This window comes from Lampris incognitus, chromosome 13 (genome assembly GCF_029633865.1).
Source record: "Lampris incognitus isolate fLamInc1 chromosome 13, fLamInc1.hap2, whole genome shotgun sequence".
Classification (NCBI taxonomy): Eukaryota; Metazoa; Chordata; class Actinopteri; order Lampriformes; family Lampridae; genus Lampris; species Lampris incognitus.
Window position 1 is genome coordinate 45,061,217 of NC_079223.1, and position 15,167 is coordinate 45,076,383.

Sequence of the window (15,167 nt, forward strand, 5' to 3'; positions counted from 1 at the left end):
TTTTATATGAAAATCTAGTTAACCAATAATGTCATAGAGTGTTTTGCACCATCCAATCGGATCACGTGGCCCCCCGTGTTTTGCCCCGCCCTAATTTCCCCGTTTTATTTGGACATACGTCACATTACGTAAGCAAGACGTGCACGCATGTTGTTTCGTGTTGTCTTCAAGTGTTGTTTACAAATCCCTAACAGACACATTTAGACTGTCTGGTGTGTGTGTGTGCGTGCGTGTGTGTGTTTGATTACTAATATTAACAGATTTAAAAAACTGATCAGACAAAAAGAAAAAATCGATCAATGAATGAATGCCTTTATTTGTCGTTGCACAGCTGTACAACGAAATCAAGTCTAACTCCCCAGTGGTACAAACAAGATTGAAAAAAATAAAAGATAAAAGGTATATAAATATCAAAATAGACACACGTTTGCAGCACAGTCGACATATAGATAATGTATGCGTAGTGTAAAAAAACACGTGTAATATCTGTTACACTAGATAAATAGTCTGTGTGCCGCACTAACTCACGCCAGCGTATTTTACTGCACACGCCAGATGTGCGGGTGGCGCTGCACAGTTTCAGGTTATTATTGCAGCGATTGGCTCGGGTTGAGGAAGGTGATGCATTTTAAGAGGGCTCTAATAAAACGGGGCCCCTCCCCTCTCTGACCCCCGTTGGTCAGGGTATCGATGGCTGCTGCTCCGTCTATATTTAGTGGGGTTCACATTCCCACATGCCCCCTCCTAAGCCCCCCGTGTGTGAGATTTATGGAGAGGTGCTAGTATGGCGGCGTGGCCCTTTGTGTGTGTGTGTGTGTGTGTGTGTGTGTGTGTGTGTGTGTGTGTGTGTGTGTGTGTGTGTGTGTGTGTGTGCGTGTGTGTGAGTTTAAGGGAGCAGTGCGTGAATCCTGTTAAGGACTGAAATCTCACTTGAACCAGAAAAGAAGGAGAACGTGAGATGGAATTTGACGAACGGAGGAAAAGAGGGGAAAGAGTCAAGGTGGATAACACCTAACGCACCCATAATGCTTGGCCTTATGTCACCTCCAAGCATTGCATGCACTCACTCACACCTCCACTCACACCTCCACACACACCTCCACACACACACACACACACACACGGGGGGGGGGGGGCTGACTTAGTCCTAGGATTGCTGAGTAACAGCTCCCAGTCAGCATGACAATTCCAGTCAGCACTTTGGATGCAAGCTGGAAAACAAGAAGCATCCCGGTACTGGTGAACTTCCCGTGTCAGTTGTCCGGCTACACCGTGACAAGGAACCCGTCAAGATCTGTATCGGCACCGACGAGAAGGAAATGACTTGACAGTTTCATTGTACAGTTACACCGAATGTGTTTTCTGCATGTAACCCATCCTATCGTATGTGGGCCGCTGCAGCGCCCGAGAACCAACTCCACTTCTTCCTTCCACTGCCTTGCTCAAGGGCACAGACAAGGGGGAACTAACCCTAACATGCATGTCTTTATGATGGTGGGAGGAAACCGGAGCACCCGGAGGAAACCCACCGCAGACACAGGGAGAACATGCAAACTCCACACAGAAAGGACCTGGGACAGCCTGGGGTTCGAACCCGGGATCTTCTCGCTGTGAGGCACCAGCGCTGACCACTGGGCCGCCGCGACGTAACCTAACGGACGTTAGATACTCTCTAACCTCAATTAAATGAACTCCATGAAACCTTCAATTGATGTTTTTTCCCTTAATGGATGTCCTGCGTCCACATGCATGTGTGAGGGGGAGAGATCGAGAGACGGGTGAGAGACAGAGAGACAGACAGAGAGAGAGAGAAAGTACTCCAGAGTAGCAGGAAGTGGACGACGCAGGTAAGCTGCGGGGGGTCCTGGGAGGGGGGGCAGTGGCGAGCATTGCAGCAAGATTTATACTTTCCTGCCACAACCTGAGAGACAGTGGGGGACGGCACCTATTGCTACTGTTGCTGTTCGATATCATCATCATTGTTGTGTTGCTGTTGTTATTATAATCATTGTTGTGTTGTGTTGTTGTTGTTTTACATGCTTTGGCAATATGTACACAAACAGTTGTCATGCCAATAAAGCACATATTGAGTTGAATTGAGAAAGAGAGAGAGAACGCGAGAGAGAGAGAGGAGGAGCGAGAGGAAGAGAGAGGAGAGAAAGAGAGGGGGAGGAGGAGGAGAGAGAGAACGGCAGAGAGAGAGGAGAGAAAGAGGGGGGAGGAGGAGGAGGAGAGAGAGAAAGAGGGGAAGAAAGAGAAGCAGGGAGAAGAGAGTAAGAGACAGAGAGGAGGAGAGATAGAGGAGGAGGAGAGAGAGAGCGGCAGAGAGAGAGGAGAGAAAGAGAGGAGGAGGAGGAGGAGGAGGAGGAGGAGAGAGAGAAAGAGGGGGAGAAAGAGAAGCAGGGAGAGGAGAGTAAGAGAGAGAGAGGAGGAGCAAGAGAAAGAGGGGGAGGAGGAGGAGCGAGAGGGAGAGAGAGAAGCAGGGAGAGGAGAGTAAGAGAGAGAGGGGAGGAGAGAGAGAGAGAGAGGAGGAGGAGGAGAGAGGCAGAGAGAGGAGAGAAAGAGAGGGGAAGGAGGAAGAGGAGAGAGAGTGAAAGAGGGGGGAAGAGGAGGAGGAGGAGAGAGAGAGAGGGAGAGACAGAGGCAGAGAGAGGAGAGTAAGAGAGAGAGAGGAGGAGAGAGAGAGGAGGAGGAGAGAGGCAGAGAGAGAGGAGAGGAAGAGAGAGAGAGGATGAGGAGGAGGAGAGAGAGAGAGAGAGAGAGAGAGAGCGGCAGAGGGGGAGGAGAGGAAGAGAGAGAGGATGAGGAGGAGGAGAGAGAGAGAGAGAGAGAGAGAGAGAGAGAGAGAGAGAGAGAGAGAGAGAGAGAGAGAGAGCGGCAGAGGGGGAGGAGAGAAAGAGAGGGGGAGGAGGAGAGAGAGAGAGAGGAGAGTAAGAGAGAGAGAGGAGGAGAGAGAGGGGAGGAAGAGAGAGAGAGGATGAGGAGAGAGGCAGAGAGAGAGAGCAGCAGAGGGGGAGGAGAGAAAGAGAGGGGGAGGAGGAGAGAGAGAGAGAGGAGAGTAAGAGAGAGAGAGGAGGAGAGAGAGGGGAGGAGGAGGAGAGAGGCAGAGAGAGAGGAGAGGAAGAGAGAGAGAGGATGAGGAGAGAGGCAGAGAGAGAGAGCAGCAGAGGGGGAGGAGAGAAAGAGAGGGGGAGGAGGAGAGAGAGAGAGAGGGAGAGAGAGAGAGGCAGAGGGGATGACAGAGGAAGGCATACTGGCAAACGGGAGCGGTCTGTCTCCTCCTCTAGGTGGGTTGTAGTGCTGGGCGATATGGGGAATATCATTATGAAGATAATCATGTAATCATAGAGCACATTCTACATGGTCTCCTCCCATGACATCACACCCTACTGACACTCTGGCAAAGCCCTCCTGCCTCTGCATGACCTGCGGCAGGCGCTCCATAGACTCCAGCGTTAAACATCTGGTCTGACAGATGAACGTTCAGGGCAGGCATGTCGTGGTGAACGCACATCTCAGACAGACGCCAACGGGGACCCTGCACGTCATATATCATCATTTCGGCAAAATCATCAACATATATGACATATGATATGGGCCTGAATTCTGCACAGTACTGATATATCTATATATCACAACATCTGCAGAAACACCACATTTAAGAACCCAGCTGAGGTTCATCTCATTGAGCTATTTGATGTTTGACATCAAACCAAGACTAGTTTTTCAAACCATATCTCAGACATAACTTTGAGAGGAATTCAATTTAGATGACAAAACTGTGCACCACAATATGACAATATCCAACCTTCATCCTGAGCTGACAGCATTGAAAGATGATACACTGATCTCTATGACTCCCGCTCGACCCCTTGCTGAGAGGGACTCACTTGATGAAGGCCGGGGGCATGTCTCTCTTCATCAGCTGGTCCTCTGTGGTCTGAACCGTCTCCTTCCCCACCTGAAACACATCAAGAGGAAAGCCTCACTACAGGCCACAGCCGAGCCTCGTCTTTCAGTTTCGCTACCCGCAGTAACGCGAGAAACACTGGCAGCGTCGACGATGGCATGTACCGTCGCGTCAGGTGTATTTCTACACGGCGGTCTATTCCATTGCCTACCAACATGGGGATCGCCGGTTCGAATCCCTGTGTTACCTCCAGCTTGGTCGGGCGTCCCTACAGACACGATTGGTCGTGTCTGAGAGTGGGAAGCCGGATGTGGGTATGTGTCCTGGTCGCTGCACTAGCGCCTCCTCTGGTCGGTCGGGTCACCTGTTCGGGGGAGGGGGGCTGGGGGGAATAGGGTGATCCTCTCTGGTGAAACTCCTCGCTGTCAGGGGAAAAGAAGCAGCTGGCGATCCCACATGTACCGGAGGAGGCATGCGGTAGTCTGCAGCCCTCTCCGGAGCGGCGGAGGGGGTGGAGCAGCACCCGGGACGGCTCGGAGGAGTGGGGTAATTGGCCGAGTACAGCTGGGGGAGGGGAACGAACAGTGGTGCTGTGCAATGTCAAACTCAAAAAGTGCACAAAATACTGCAATATCAGAACGTAACAGGACAAGACTGCACACGAGACAGATGAAAAAGAAAGAGAACTGCGGTTGAGAGGCGGCTTCATGCAGACTCTAATATAAAATGTGTGAAATTGTACGAATTCATTTGGGGCATTTTAGTGTGCAGAGTCTGTTGTTGTGTGCAGTGTTGATGTGTTGATGGAGACGCCTGAGACCGGCCGACTGCTGCAGCACGTCAGGTCTGTCTAGATTAGAGAGGAAATGGCCCGATCCAAACCCCCACCGTCTGACTCTGCCAAACTCTTGTGTGGGTCAGCACACAGACCCTCTGGGCCTCCAGGAACTGCCATCAGGCCGCGGTCCAGGAACCTGGCAGCACCCACTTGGGGCCCGGCGCTGCTTTCTAAAATCTGTTTGGCACAACAAACACACGTCACGTCTCATCTCGTGCCTACATGCACAACCGAATTATCCCTGAGTGGGCCTTTGCGCTGCAGAGGGACAAGGCTTTTTCACCATACGTGCTGAGAATTCAGGCAATTTTGACTCAATTTAGTCTTACTTCAGAAGATGGAGGCACGAATTCACGTTTGCAGTGGCCTCACCCAGTACTGGTGTGGGAAGATGGCGGTGCGAACCTACGTTTGCGGCGGCCTCACCCAACACCGTCCATGCAGTCTTTACATCTAAGTTTGTTTTGTCTTTGCTTGATGGCTGGGAGAGCTTGGTCTGCTGCATCTTGTGGGCCCAGCGGCCACGGCTCTGACCAGAGCTGCGCCCGAAAAGGAAACACCACGGGCGGTCTGACAGGACGCGGGAGCGGGGAAGGCTAAGCTAACTGCTAGCCCATGCAGACCGGCAGTTCCGATAACACCAAGGGCAGTGTTATTGGACATCTAAAATCTGTATTGATTGTATGACCAAACTCTACAATTTTCGAAGACCTAAAGAAGATTTCCAGTACATTTGATCGATTTAATTACTTTTCCAGCTGTTTTCAATGACTAGAACAACTCCAGCTTGTCCAGGCTGTGTGGGAACCCTGTATAGCCACTGAGCTGTCATTCGGTTGCTGTTATTCTATTTCCTCTGGTTTTGGTTTGCTATATTGATTCCTTTTTGCTGACTTCCCCCCCCCCCTAAAAAGCCCACATTAGAAAACCCGATGGTTTATTAATTGGTGCTGCTCACCTGCTGAGATCAAGCTCACTGAACCTTATTTGATGTCGCAATCTCTTCTTGCATCTTAATGGATGCAAGTGTCATAAAAAATGAGGAAAACGGGGATAAGAGGTTTCTCGTGTGAGATACAGATCCAGTACGCATCACCGGCAAACTCTTGTCATTTTCCCAACTCTGTTTTATCGTCTAAATCATTCATTCTTCTTCGGCCGGTTCTCCGGGGTCGGGTTGTGGTGGCATGTTTTATCATCTAAATCACTCACTCACTCACTCACTCACTCACTCACTCACTCACTCACTCACTCACTCACTCACTCACTCACTCACTCACTCACTCACTCATTCATTCATTAATTCTTCTTCGGCCGCTTCTCCGGGGTCGGGTTGTGGTGGCAGCAAGCTAAGTAGAGCACTCCAGACGTCCCTCTCCCAAGCAACACCCTCCAGCTGCTCCTGGGGGATCCCAAGGCATTCCCAGGCCAGATTGGACATGTAGTCCCTCCAGCGAGTTCTGGGTCTACCCTGGGGTCTCCGCCCAGTTGGCCATGCCCGGTAAACCTCCAAAGGAAGGCGCCCAGTGTAGAATGACGAGTGGTCAGACACTGGAGAACGTTTAACAAGTTTATTGATTGGAACAACAGAACCCTTTGTATGTAACCGGCAGACCGACGGCTGACGTACTTCCTGTAGCAGTAGCAGGCGGTTACCTTAGTACGGTGGCTGTTACATGTCAAACATGTATTGGAACAAATACAATTTTCTACATCCTTTCTCTTTAGCTATGCTTCCAATACTAAGAACACAAATAATAATCTGCAGGCAAGTATAACAATATAGTCCTGGCCATGACAGGTAAGTATGAAATAAAATGAATATGAGATCAAATGTATCCAAATACTAATGTCTTGCTGTATGCATATAAACAAACTTTTTTTTTCAACAGCCCCTATGATTATAGTCCTTACACTGTTCATTGCAAGTATTTTCTGTTTGGCTTACAAACACGGCGTACCCGTGTGATGTATGGGCCATCAACTGATTTCTGGGTGGGCTGGAAATTCTTCTCTTGTTCACTGGCGTTTTCGCTGCGAGTTTTGCTGAGGGTGCCTTTCATGAGAGACAGGATGATTGTCGTGTCCATGCTGGTCAGTTGGTTGCTGGAGAATGATGCTGGGGGTCACTGAGGTCAACCTGTGGCGGTAGTGGTTCCAAGACAGGAAGAATGTGTCTCCTGTTTCTTCTGTACTCGTTCCCTTCTGATTGTATGATGTAAGATCTTGGTTCTTGACAGATGTTCTTTACTGTACCCATATGGTCAAACCCTTGTGGAGTCTGCAACCTTACTACATGTCCCTGGGCCAATGGCTGAAGGGGACTGCAGGATCTGTTATAGCAAGTCTTTTGAGCAGTGCATTTTTTGTAAGCTGTGCCTTGATCATACTGCTGTTCTTGGCGGCTGTAACAAGCAAAGTTTAGCAGATGGGGGAGGGTGGTATGTGTCTGTCTTGACATAAGTCATTCAGCTGGTGAACCAAGTATCTGGTCACGTGGTACATTATGAAGGTCGGGCAGGTTCAGGAAAACATCTGTTCCATCTCGCTTGGACCTTTCCATCAGTTGTTTTGCACTGCGCATAGCTCTTTCAGCTAATCCATTAGGCTGAGAGAACTCTGGGCTGCTGGTCACATGGATGAATCCCAGGTTGAGGTAAACTCTTTAAAGTGTTGTGAACTGGGCCCCATTGTCTTCATGTGGGCTTTCATGAACTGAGAAATGTCTTTTTAGTTTTCTTGCCCCATTTTGGATGTGATGTCACAAATTAAGTCAACCTCAAACCTTCCAGAGTACGAGTCGACCAGTACTAGGTAGTGCTGACCATTCCACTCAAAGATGTCTGTTGCTACAGTTGACCATGGTAAGTCTGGGATGGGATGTAGCTTGAGTGGCTCTTTTTGTTGGTGTGGTTTTGTGCTGTTACAGACAGGGCATGAAAGTGTTCTACTCTCAATATCCTTTGTCATAGTGGACCAAAACACAATGTCTTTGGCTCGGCATTTAGTTGACTCTGTTCCGGTGTGGCCTCTATGTAGGATTATGATGTAGTCCCTTTGTAGCAATTTGGGGATTACTGCCTTTGGGCCTTTCATAACGACACCATCTTCGATCGTGAGCTCGTCCCTGAATGTAAAGTACTGATGAACATCTGCTGGCAGTTTGAACTCCTTTGTCGGCCATCCATGGTTGATGATGTTGCATATTTTCTGAAGGGTTGGGTCCCTTTCTTTGTGTTCCTTGAGCTCCTCTAAACATGAAGAAGAGATGTTTCTTACTGCCATGATCTCAAAATCAGTCTTTTCATTGCTGTGCTGCTCAGTGATCTGTCTGGGGGCTCGTGACAACGTGTCAGCAAGGAAGGTACATGTGTTTCCCTCTTTTGTAGATCAGTTCAAAGTCATACTTTTGTAGTCTTAGCATCATATGTTGCAGTCTGACTGGAACTGTGTGTATGGGCTTGGATAAGATAGTGACTAGTGGTTGATTATCTCTTTCGATTTGGACTCGCTTTCCGTATATGTAGTCGTTGAATTTGGAGCATGTGAACACCAGAGCAAGAAGCTCCTTCTCTATCTGCGCGTACCACATTTTCGTTTGTGTTAAGGTATGCAATTGGAAGGGCTTCCAGTAAACATGCGGCACTTAGTCAGTAATATGAAGCATCACATGAAAGTGTGACAGGCTTGTGAACTTTGTAGTACTTTAGTGTAGTTGGGTTTGAGAGGCTCTGTTTTAGTGCATTAAATGCATGTCTTTGTGAATTAGGTGTTGCAGGGGAGCTGAGACCTCACTAAAGTTTAGGATGAACCTCCCCAAGTAGTTGACCATTCCAAGGAATTGCTGCAGAGCTGTGACATCTGGAGCATTTCACTGATAGCTTTTGTCTTGGATGGGTCTGGCTTTAGCCCTTGGCTTGTGAACATGTGACCCATATAGCTGACTCCCTTCTGTCTGAATCTGTACTTCTTTGGGTTTAGCCTCAAGTTGACTTCACATGCTCGATCGAGGACTTGAGGTTTTCATTATGTTCTTTCTTGCTGCTTCCTATGCTAAGGTTTTCATTGGGAGTGACGAAGAAGAACAGGATTAGGAACAATTATATTAGAGGGACCGCTCAAGTTGGACGGTTTGGAGACAAAGCAAGAGAGGCAAGATTGAGATGGCTTGGACATGTGTGGAGGAGAGATGCTGGGTATATTGGGAGAAGGATGCTGAATATGGGGCTGCCAGGGAAGAGGAGAAGAGGAAGGCCAAAGAAGAGTTTTATGGATGTGGTGAGGGAAGACATGCAGGTGGCTGGTGTGGCAGAGGAAGATGCAGAAGACAGGAAGAAATGGAAACGGATGATCCGCTGTGGCGGCCCCTAATGGGAGCAGCTGAAAGTAGTAGTAGTAGTCTTTCTCGCTGCTTCCACTGACAATGATGTCATCAACTATCACTGCACAATAATATTAAGCGAAGATTTGCTCCATTGTGTGCTGAAATAATTCACTGGCGCTGCTTACTCCAAAGGGCATACTGAGGAATCTGAATCTTCTAAAGGGCGAGCTGAATGTAGTTAGCATTGAAGACCTGTGATCCAGTAGTATTTGCCCAAAAGAACTCTTGGCATCTAACGTGAGAACACAGTGGAGTTTGGCATCTGCGCTGCTATTTCCTCCACAGTGCGCATTGGGTAATGTGGGCATTTGGGGAGGGGGGGGGGGGGGGGGGGGGGGGGGGGGGGGGGGGGGGGGGGGGGGGGGGGGGGGGGGGGGGGGGCCGATTTGTTGAAGTCCTTCTAGTTAATGAAGAGGCGTATGTCGTCTGAATTTCTCTTGTTGGTACCAGTGATGATACCCATTCAGCAGGTTCTGAAACTGGGATGATGATACCTAGACTTGTCAGTCTGTCTAATTCTTCTTTGACCTTATCTCAATTTGCAACGGGAATGCGGCGAGCAGGTCTGACGACAGCTTGTGATTCAGGGTCAATCTTCCTGGAGTAGGTAGAAGGAAGCTTACCAATTTCATCTTTGAAGAGATCGGTGTAGTCTGTGAAGACTTTGTGTTAGAAGCTTGCCTCTTCTGTCACACTAAGCTGATGCATCTCTTCACTGAGTGTGATTAGTCCCATATGAAGGCTGTCTTGTAAGCCTAGTAATGGCTGTACATTTTGCTTCACCACATGGAACGGTAGGGTGTAGGGCCTTTCTGCTAAGTAGCATGATAGGGTTACTGACCCAACTGTGCAAATTTCATGGACTCCATAAGCAATCAGCTTTGTTGTCTTGGGGTGAACCACTTTCTCCTTGTGTTTCACTCGGTTGAATTTGACAGATATGACATTGCCTTTTGCCCCGGTATCCACTTGGAGTTGGACGGGGTTTCCATGGACTTTAACTGTGCAGGATATTTCACTCCTCTGTGTCACCGGTGGGCTGACAGTATTGACTGTTTCTGTCGCTACTGTGATCCCGTCAACATAAAATAAGCCATCACCGTCACCTGAGAGTTATGCTGTGTCAACTTGATTTACAGTCTTTTTAGGTCTACGTCTGTGATAACTTTGTCTGTGATAGCTTTGTATAGATCTGCAGCATTGCTTGTGGCACTGCTTGCCAAATGCTGGGCATTTCTCCCGTTTGGCCTCGTGGCTGCCTCCACAGTTACTACAGTTAACTATGGGCTGAGTAACACATTCTGTGTATTTTTTTTTCTGCTTGACACCACGTGACTGTTTTTCCTTTGTTTTGTGTTGCAAGCTGTCCGCATTTGCTGAGTTTTGCCTCGGTGTAGCCAGTGTCTTTGTGTGTTGCTCTGCCATGTCATGTATCTGACATATTTCAACTGCTTTGGCAAAAGTCAGTTCACTATCACGCAGTATAAGTTTTCTCGTGCTATCACTTATTATGCCGCACACAAGTCTGTCTTTTATTAATTCGTCACACAAGACTCCGAATCTGACTCTTTGTTTTTTAAGTCACTGACTTAAGCTTCAATGGTCTCACCTGATCTCTGATTTGTCGATTTGAACTTATGAGGCCTTTCCATCGTGACATTTATTTGAGGATTGCGTAACTCGCAGAATTTCCTTGTTAGGCCCTCCGGGCCCTCTCTTGATTCAGCGGGGACAATTATGCGACGATCTTCTCCAGCACCCTCAGTCACAGCTGGCCCATACACATACGCCGCTCCCGCTCGATGGCTCCTGGGCCGGCCAGGTTCAATAGGACGAAAGCTTGAGTGCCAGCCGGTTTATCTGAGCGCGCAGCTTCAATAAAAATGTCATATTCCTGTTCGAAAAGTCTCCAGTTCTCAGCAATATTGTTGTCAAACACCAATGGCTCTGGTTTACGGAATCCCTCTGCCCTGATTGTCTCTTTGAGTTTCAGTAATTATTTCTCTCTTCGCAGCGTCTATACGATAGCTTCCATGCTAGCCAGCATTAGCCATTAGCCTGCAATTTGAGGAACGTCTTAGATGCTGATCGGACTGTGTTGTCTTGCAAACCTTTGTTTTCCCTGCCACGTCGTTCGATGAGACTACTTCCCCGTCTTCTGACACCATGCAGAAGGACGAGTGGCCAGACACTGGCGAACGTCTAACAACTTTATTGATTGGAACAACAGAATTCTTTCTATGTAACCGGCAGACCGACTGCTGACGTATTTCCTGTAGCAGTAGTAGGCGGTTACCTTAGGGTAGAGGCTAGTTCCCATCGATGCAGAGAACGGTCAACTGAGCATGCGCAAGTACTCGTTGCCTCCGTTGTTTGGGTAGGTTAAGGTTAGGGTTAGGGGCGGGGTTAGGGTTAAAGTTAGCTAATCAGACGCAGAGTAGGGGCGGGCCTTCCTAGAATCCCAGCGCCTGGATGCTACGCGGGGCGTGCGGAGGCGTGGTAGAGGCATTTCGCGCATGCTCAGTTGACCCGTTCTCTACTCCATTTCCGTTCTCTGCATCGATGGGAACCAGCCTCTACCCAGGTGTACGGTGGCTGCAGTGTATGGAGATACACACGAAAGCAAATGTTTTTACTTGCAGTAATATGCGTTTTATGTTTGACCTCTGACCCTCGAAGTCTATTGGTTGTGTATGTTGTATAAATGTACGTGCCCTTTGGAAGAAGGCAGATCAAGAGGGCCAGTCATGTGTTTTCGTGCCTGGTTAACGCGGTCGTTTTGTAACGAGCCTACGGTCTAGCAAATAAAAGAGGAAGACCAAGATACACCTTGATCGTTGTATAATTCAGATATCCTGTAGGTACACGACAGTGGCTGTTACATGTCAAACATGTATTGGAACAAATACAATGTTCTACACCCAGGACCTCAACTGGCCCCTTTCGACGCGAAGGAGCAGTGGCTCTACTCCGAGCTCCCTCCGGATGTCCGAGCTCTTCACCCTGTCTCTAAGGCTGAGCCCAGACACCCTACAGAGGAACCTCATTCAGCCGCTTGTATCCGCCATCTCACCCTTTCGGTCACTACCCAAAGCTCATGACCATAGCTGAGGGTTGGAACGAAGATTGACTGGTAAATTGAGAGATTTGCCTTCCGGCACAGCTCCCTCTTCACCACAACGGTCCAGGATGAGAGTCAGCACCTCCAAGTCCAAGGCCATGGTTCTGTACAGGGAAAACGGAGGATTGCTCCCTCCGGGTTGGGGATGAGTTGTTGCCTCAAGTGAAGGAGTTCAAGTATCTTGGGGTCTTGGTCACGAGTGAGGGTAGGATGGAGCAGGAGATTGACAGGCGGATTGGTGCAGCATCAGCAGTAATTGACTCTAAATCACCCACGAATAAGTGAAAATTGAGTTAATTCAGTGCATAAAACGCACACAAACACGCTCGCACGCACGCACGCACGTACACACACGCACACACAGATAGGCACAAATACACAGGCACACATGGTAAACAGGGACAGATGCGCAGCAGGGTGCCACGGCTCACTTCTTTTGCAGATGTTCACGTCACCATGGTGATGCAGCTGGTTATTTGTGGAGCCACATGGCCGCGAAGCACGTTTGTACACATGATCCCCTGCACACACACACGCGCGCACACACATACACACATAAAATACAATTACAGCGAGATGATGACATCAGTGTGTCTCTCGCTCTCTCTGCTGTGTCTGTGGAAGCCAGTTAATAGACTTTGAGGCTCCAGACATCCAGGAAGTGGACATCATGCAGAGAATCCGACCATCACACTTTCACCGACTGAACATCGGGACCAATCTCCCTCACAGCTATGATGGAAGATTTCAGAATTGGCCTTACAATTTAGCAATCATTGTCACTGAAGTTACTGAAAACCGCAAGTGGGTTTTACTCCGAGGGAGACGAAAACCAAAGCGTTTGCTGGTTAGCATCAGGAATCAGGAATCAGGAACAATTTGTCGTTTCCTTAAATGTACTTGCGTACATGAAATGAAACGAAATATCGTTTCCCCAAGCCTACAGCACTGCAACACTAAGGCAAAAACACATATCCAAAACGTACAAGAAGTACAACAACACACATATCCAAACTAACACACATATCCAAACTAACACATATATCCAAACTAACACATATATCCAAACTAACACATATATCCAAACTAACACATATATCTAAACTAACACATATAAACAAACTTAACAAAATCACGGTCCATGGGAGCGAACGCCAGCCGGGATGACTGTCGGAACTGCATGGGCTAGCAGTTAGCTTAGCCCGGTCGCTTCCGGATCCTGTCAGACCGCCCTCGGTGTTTCCTCCTCAGGCACAGCTCCGAGCAGGGCTGTGGTCCTTGGGCCCACAGGATGCAGCAGACCAAGCTCCCCCAGCCGATCCGGCGCCAGCTCTCCCAGCCATCAAACGAAGACACACTCAGATGCAGACGTGGACAGACACTGCATGGACGGTACTGGGTGAGGCCGCCGCAAACGTGAACTCGCGCCGCCATCTTCCCGCACCGGAAGCGGAAGACTAAGCAAGTAAGCAAGTGCAACTAAGTAAACCAGAGACTTTGGCTAAGAAAGCAAAAAGATCCCATTCTTCAACATGGCAGGGAATGTCAGTTTGTGTAACACTGCAATTTATTTCTGTGACACTAACGTGTTAATTATTCATCCCTTGTAGACTTTTCAGTGATACTGTACATTTTATAACTGTAAATTCCTCCATTTGATGTAGCTTGCATAACACTTACTTTAATAATTCACACATAAAGGTCATAGTGAAGGTCAAATTTTGACCAAAATTGCATATGACCAAGTCTGCACGAAGCCGTACCCTAAAAACCAAACCTACAGACCGAAGCTTTAATCCATGCAACCACTGTTCAACATGTTTAACGGGTTCGATGAGGATGTTGACGGGATCACTTCAGCAAACGTTTCTTATATTGCTGAAATTGTATTTCATAGCATTTTGTGGGAAAATGGCGGCGCGAATTCACGTTTGCAGCGGCCTCACCCAGTAGTGATGTGGGAAGATGGCGGCGCGAATTCACGTTTGCGGCGGCCTCACCCAGTACTGATGTGGGAAGATGGCGGCGTGAACTTTCGTTTGCGGCGGCCTCACCCAGTACCGTCCATGCAGTGTCTTTGTCCATGTCCGCTTCTAAGTTTGTGCCTTCATTTGATGGCTGGGAGAGCTGGCGCTGGATCGGCTGGGGGAGCCTGGTCTGTTGTCTTGTGGGCCCGGGGACCATGGTGCTGCCTAGAGCTGCGCCCGAAGAGGAAACACCAACAGCTGTCTGACAGGAAGCGGGGCAGGCTAAGCTAACTGCTAGCCCATGCAGATAACACTGATGGCGGTCTGGCGGCGGCCTCGCCTCTAGTTGACTGTGTTTTTGGTGTCGTTGTGTGGAGTGTGGGGAGGTGTGTCGGGGGTGTCCAACTGGGAGAGCTGGCAGTGGATCGGCTGGGAGAGCTGGCATTGGATCGGCCGAGAGAGCTGCTGTGGGCCCAGGGCCCATGGTGCTGCATAGAGCTGCGCCCGAAGAGGAAGCACCGAGGGCTGTCTGACAGGACGTGGAAGCGGGGCAGGCTAAGCTAACTGCTAGCCCATGCAGACCGGCAGTTCCGACAGTCATCCTGGCCTTCGTGTTCTTGTAGTTTCTGGATATGTGTTTGTGTCTTCGTGTTGCACTGCTTGTGGGCTGGCGAAACGATATTTCGTTTCATCTCCATGTGCGCAGCTGCATGGAATGAAATAACAAATGCGTGTTCCTGATTCCTGAGTTTGCACGAGTGCTACTTCTTCTAGGAGACACAGTTGTGTCCATATATGAACACGGCGATCCTGAATCCAGCCCTGTCTACGCACACTCCCTGTTTTTCCATTCATCTGCCTCGGAGGTTTGATGCAGCAGCATTTGGGGGGCATGAGGATGCTGTGTGTGCTGCAGGGCCAGGGGAAAGGGGGATGGATGACACGTT

General features: G+C 49.0%; 1 protein-coding gene across 1 annotated transcript in view; it reads right to left on the reverse strand.

Annotated features, from left to right (window-relative positions):
* The window catches only part of LOC130122560 (vinculin-like), a 57,196-nt gene that overhangs the window by 38,856 nt on the left and 3,173 nt on the right, over positions 1-15,167 (reverse strand). The window contains exon 2 of the mRNA XM_056291491.1: positions 3,891-3,961. Within this exon, the coding sequence (XP_056147466.1) occupies positions 3,891-3,961 (71 nt within the window). The remainder of the gene's footprint in view (positions 1-3,890; positions 3,962-15,167) is intronic.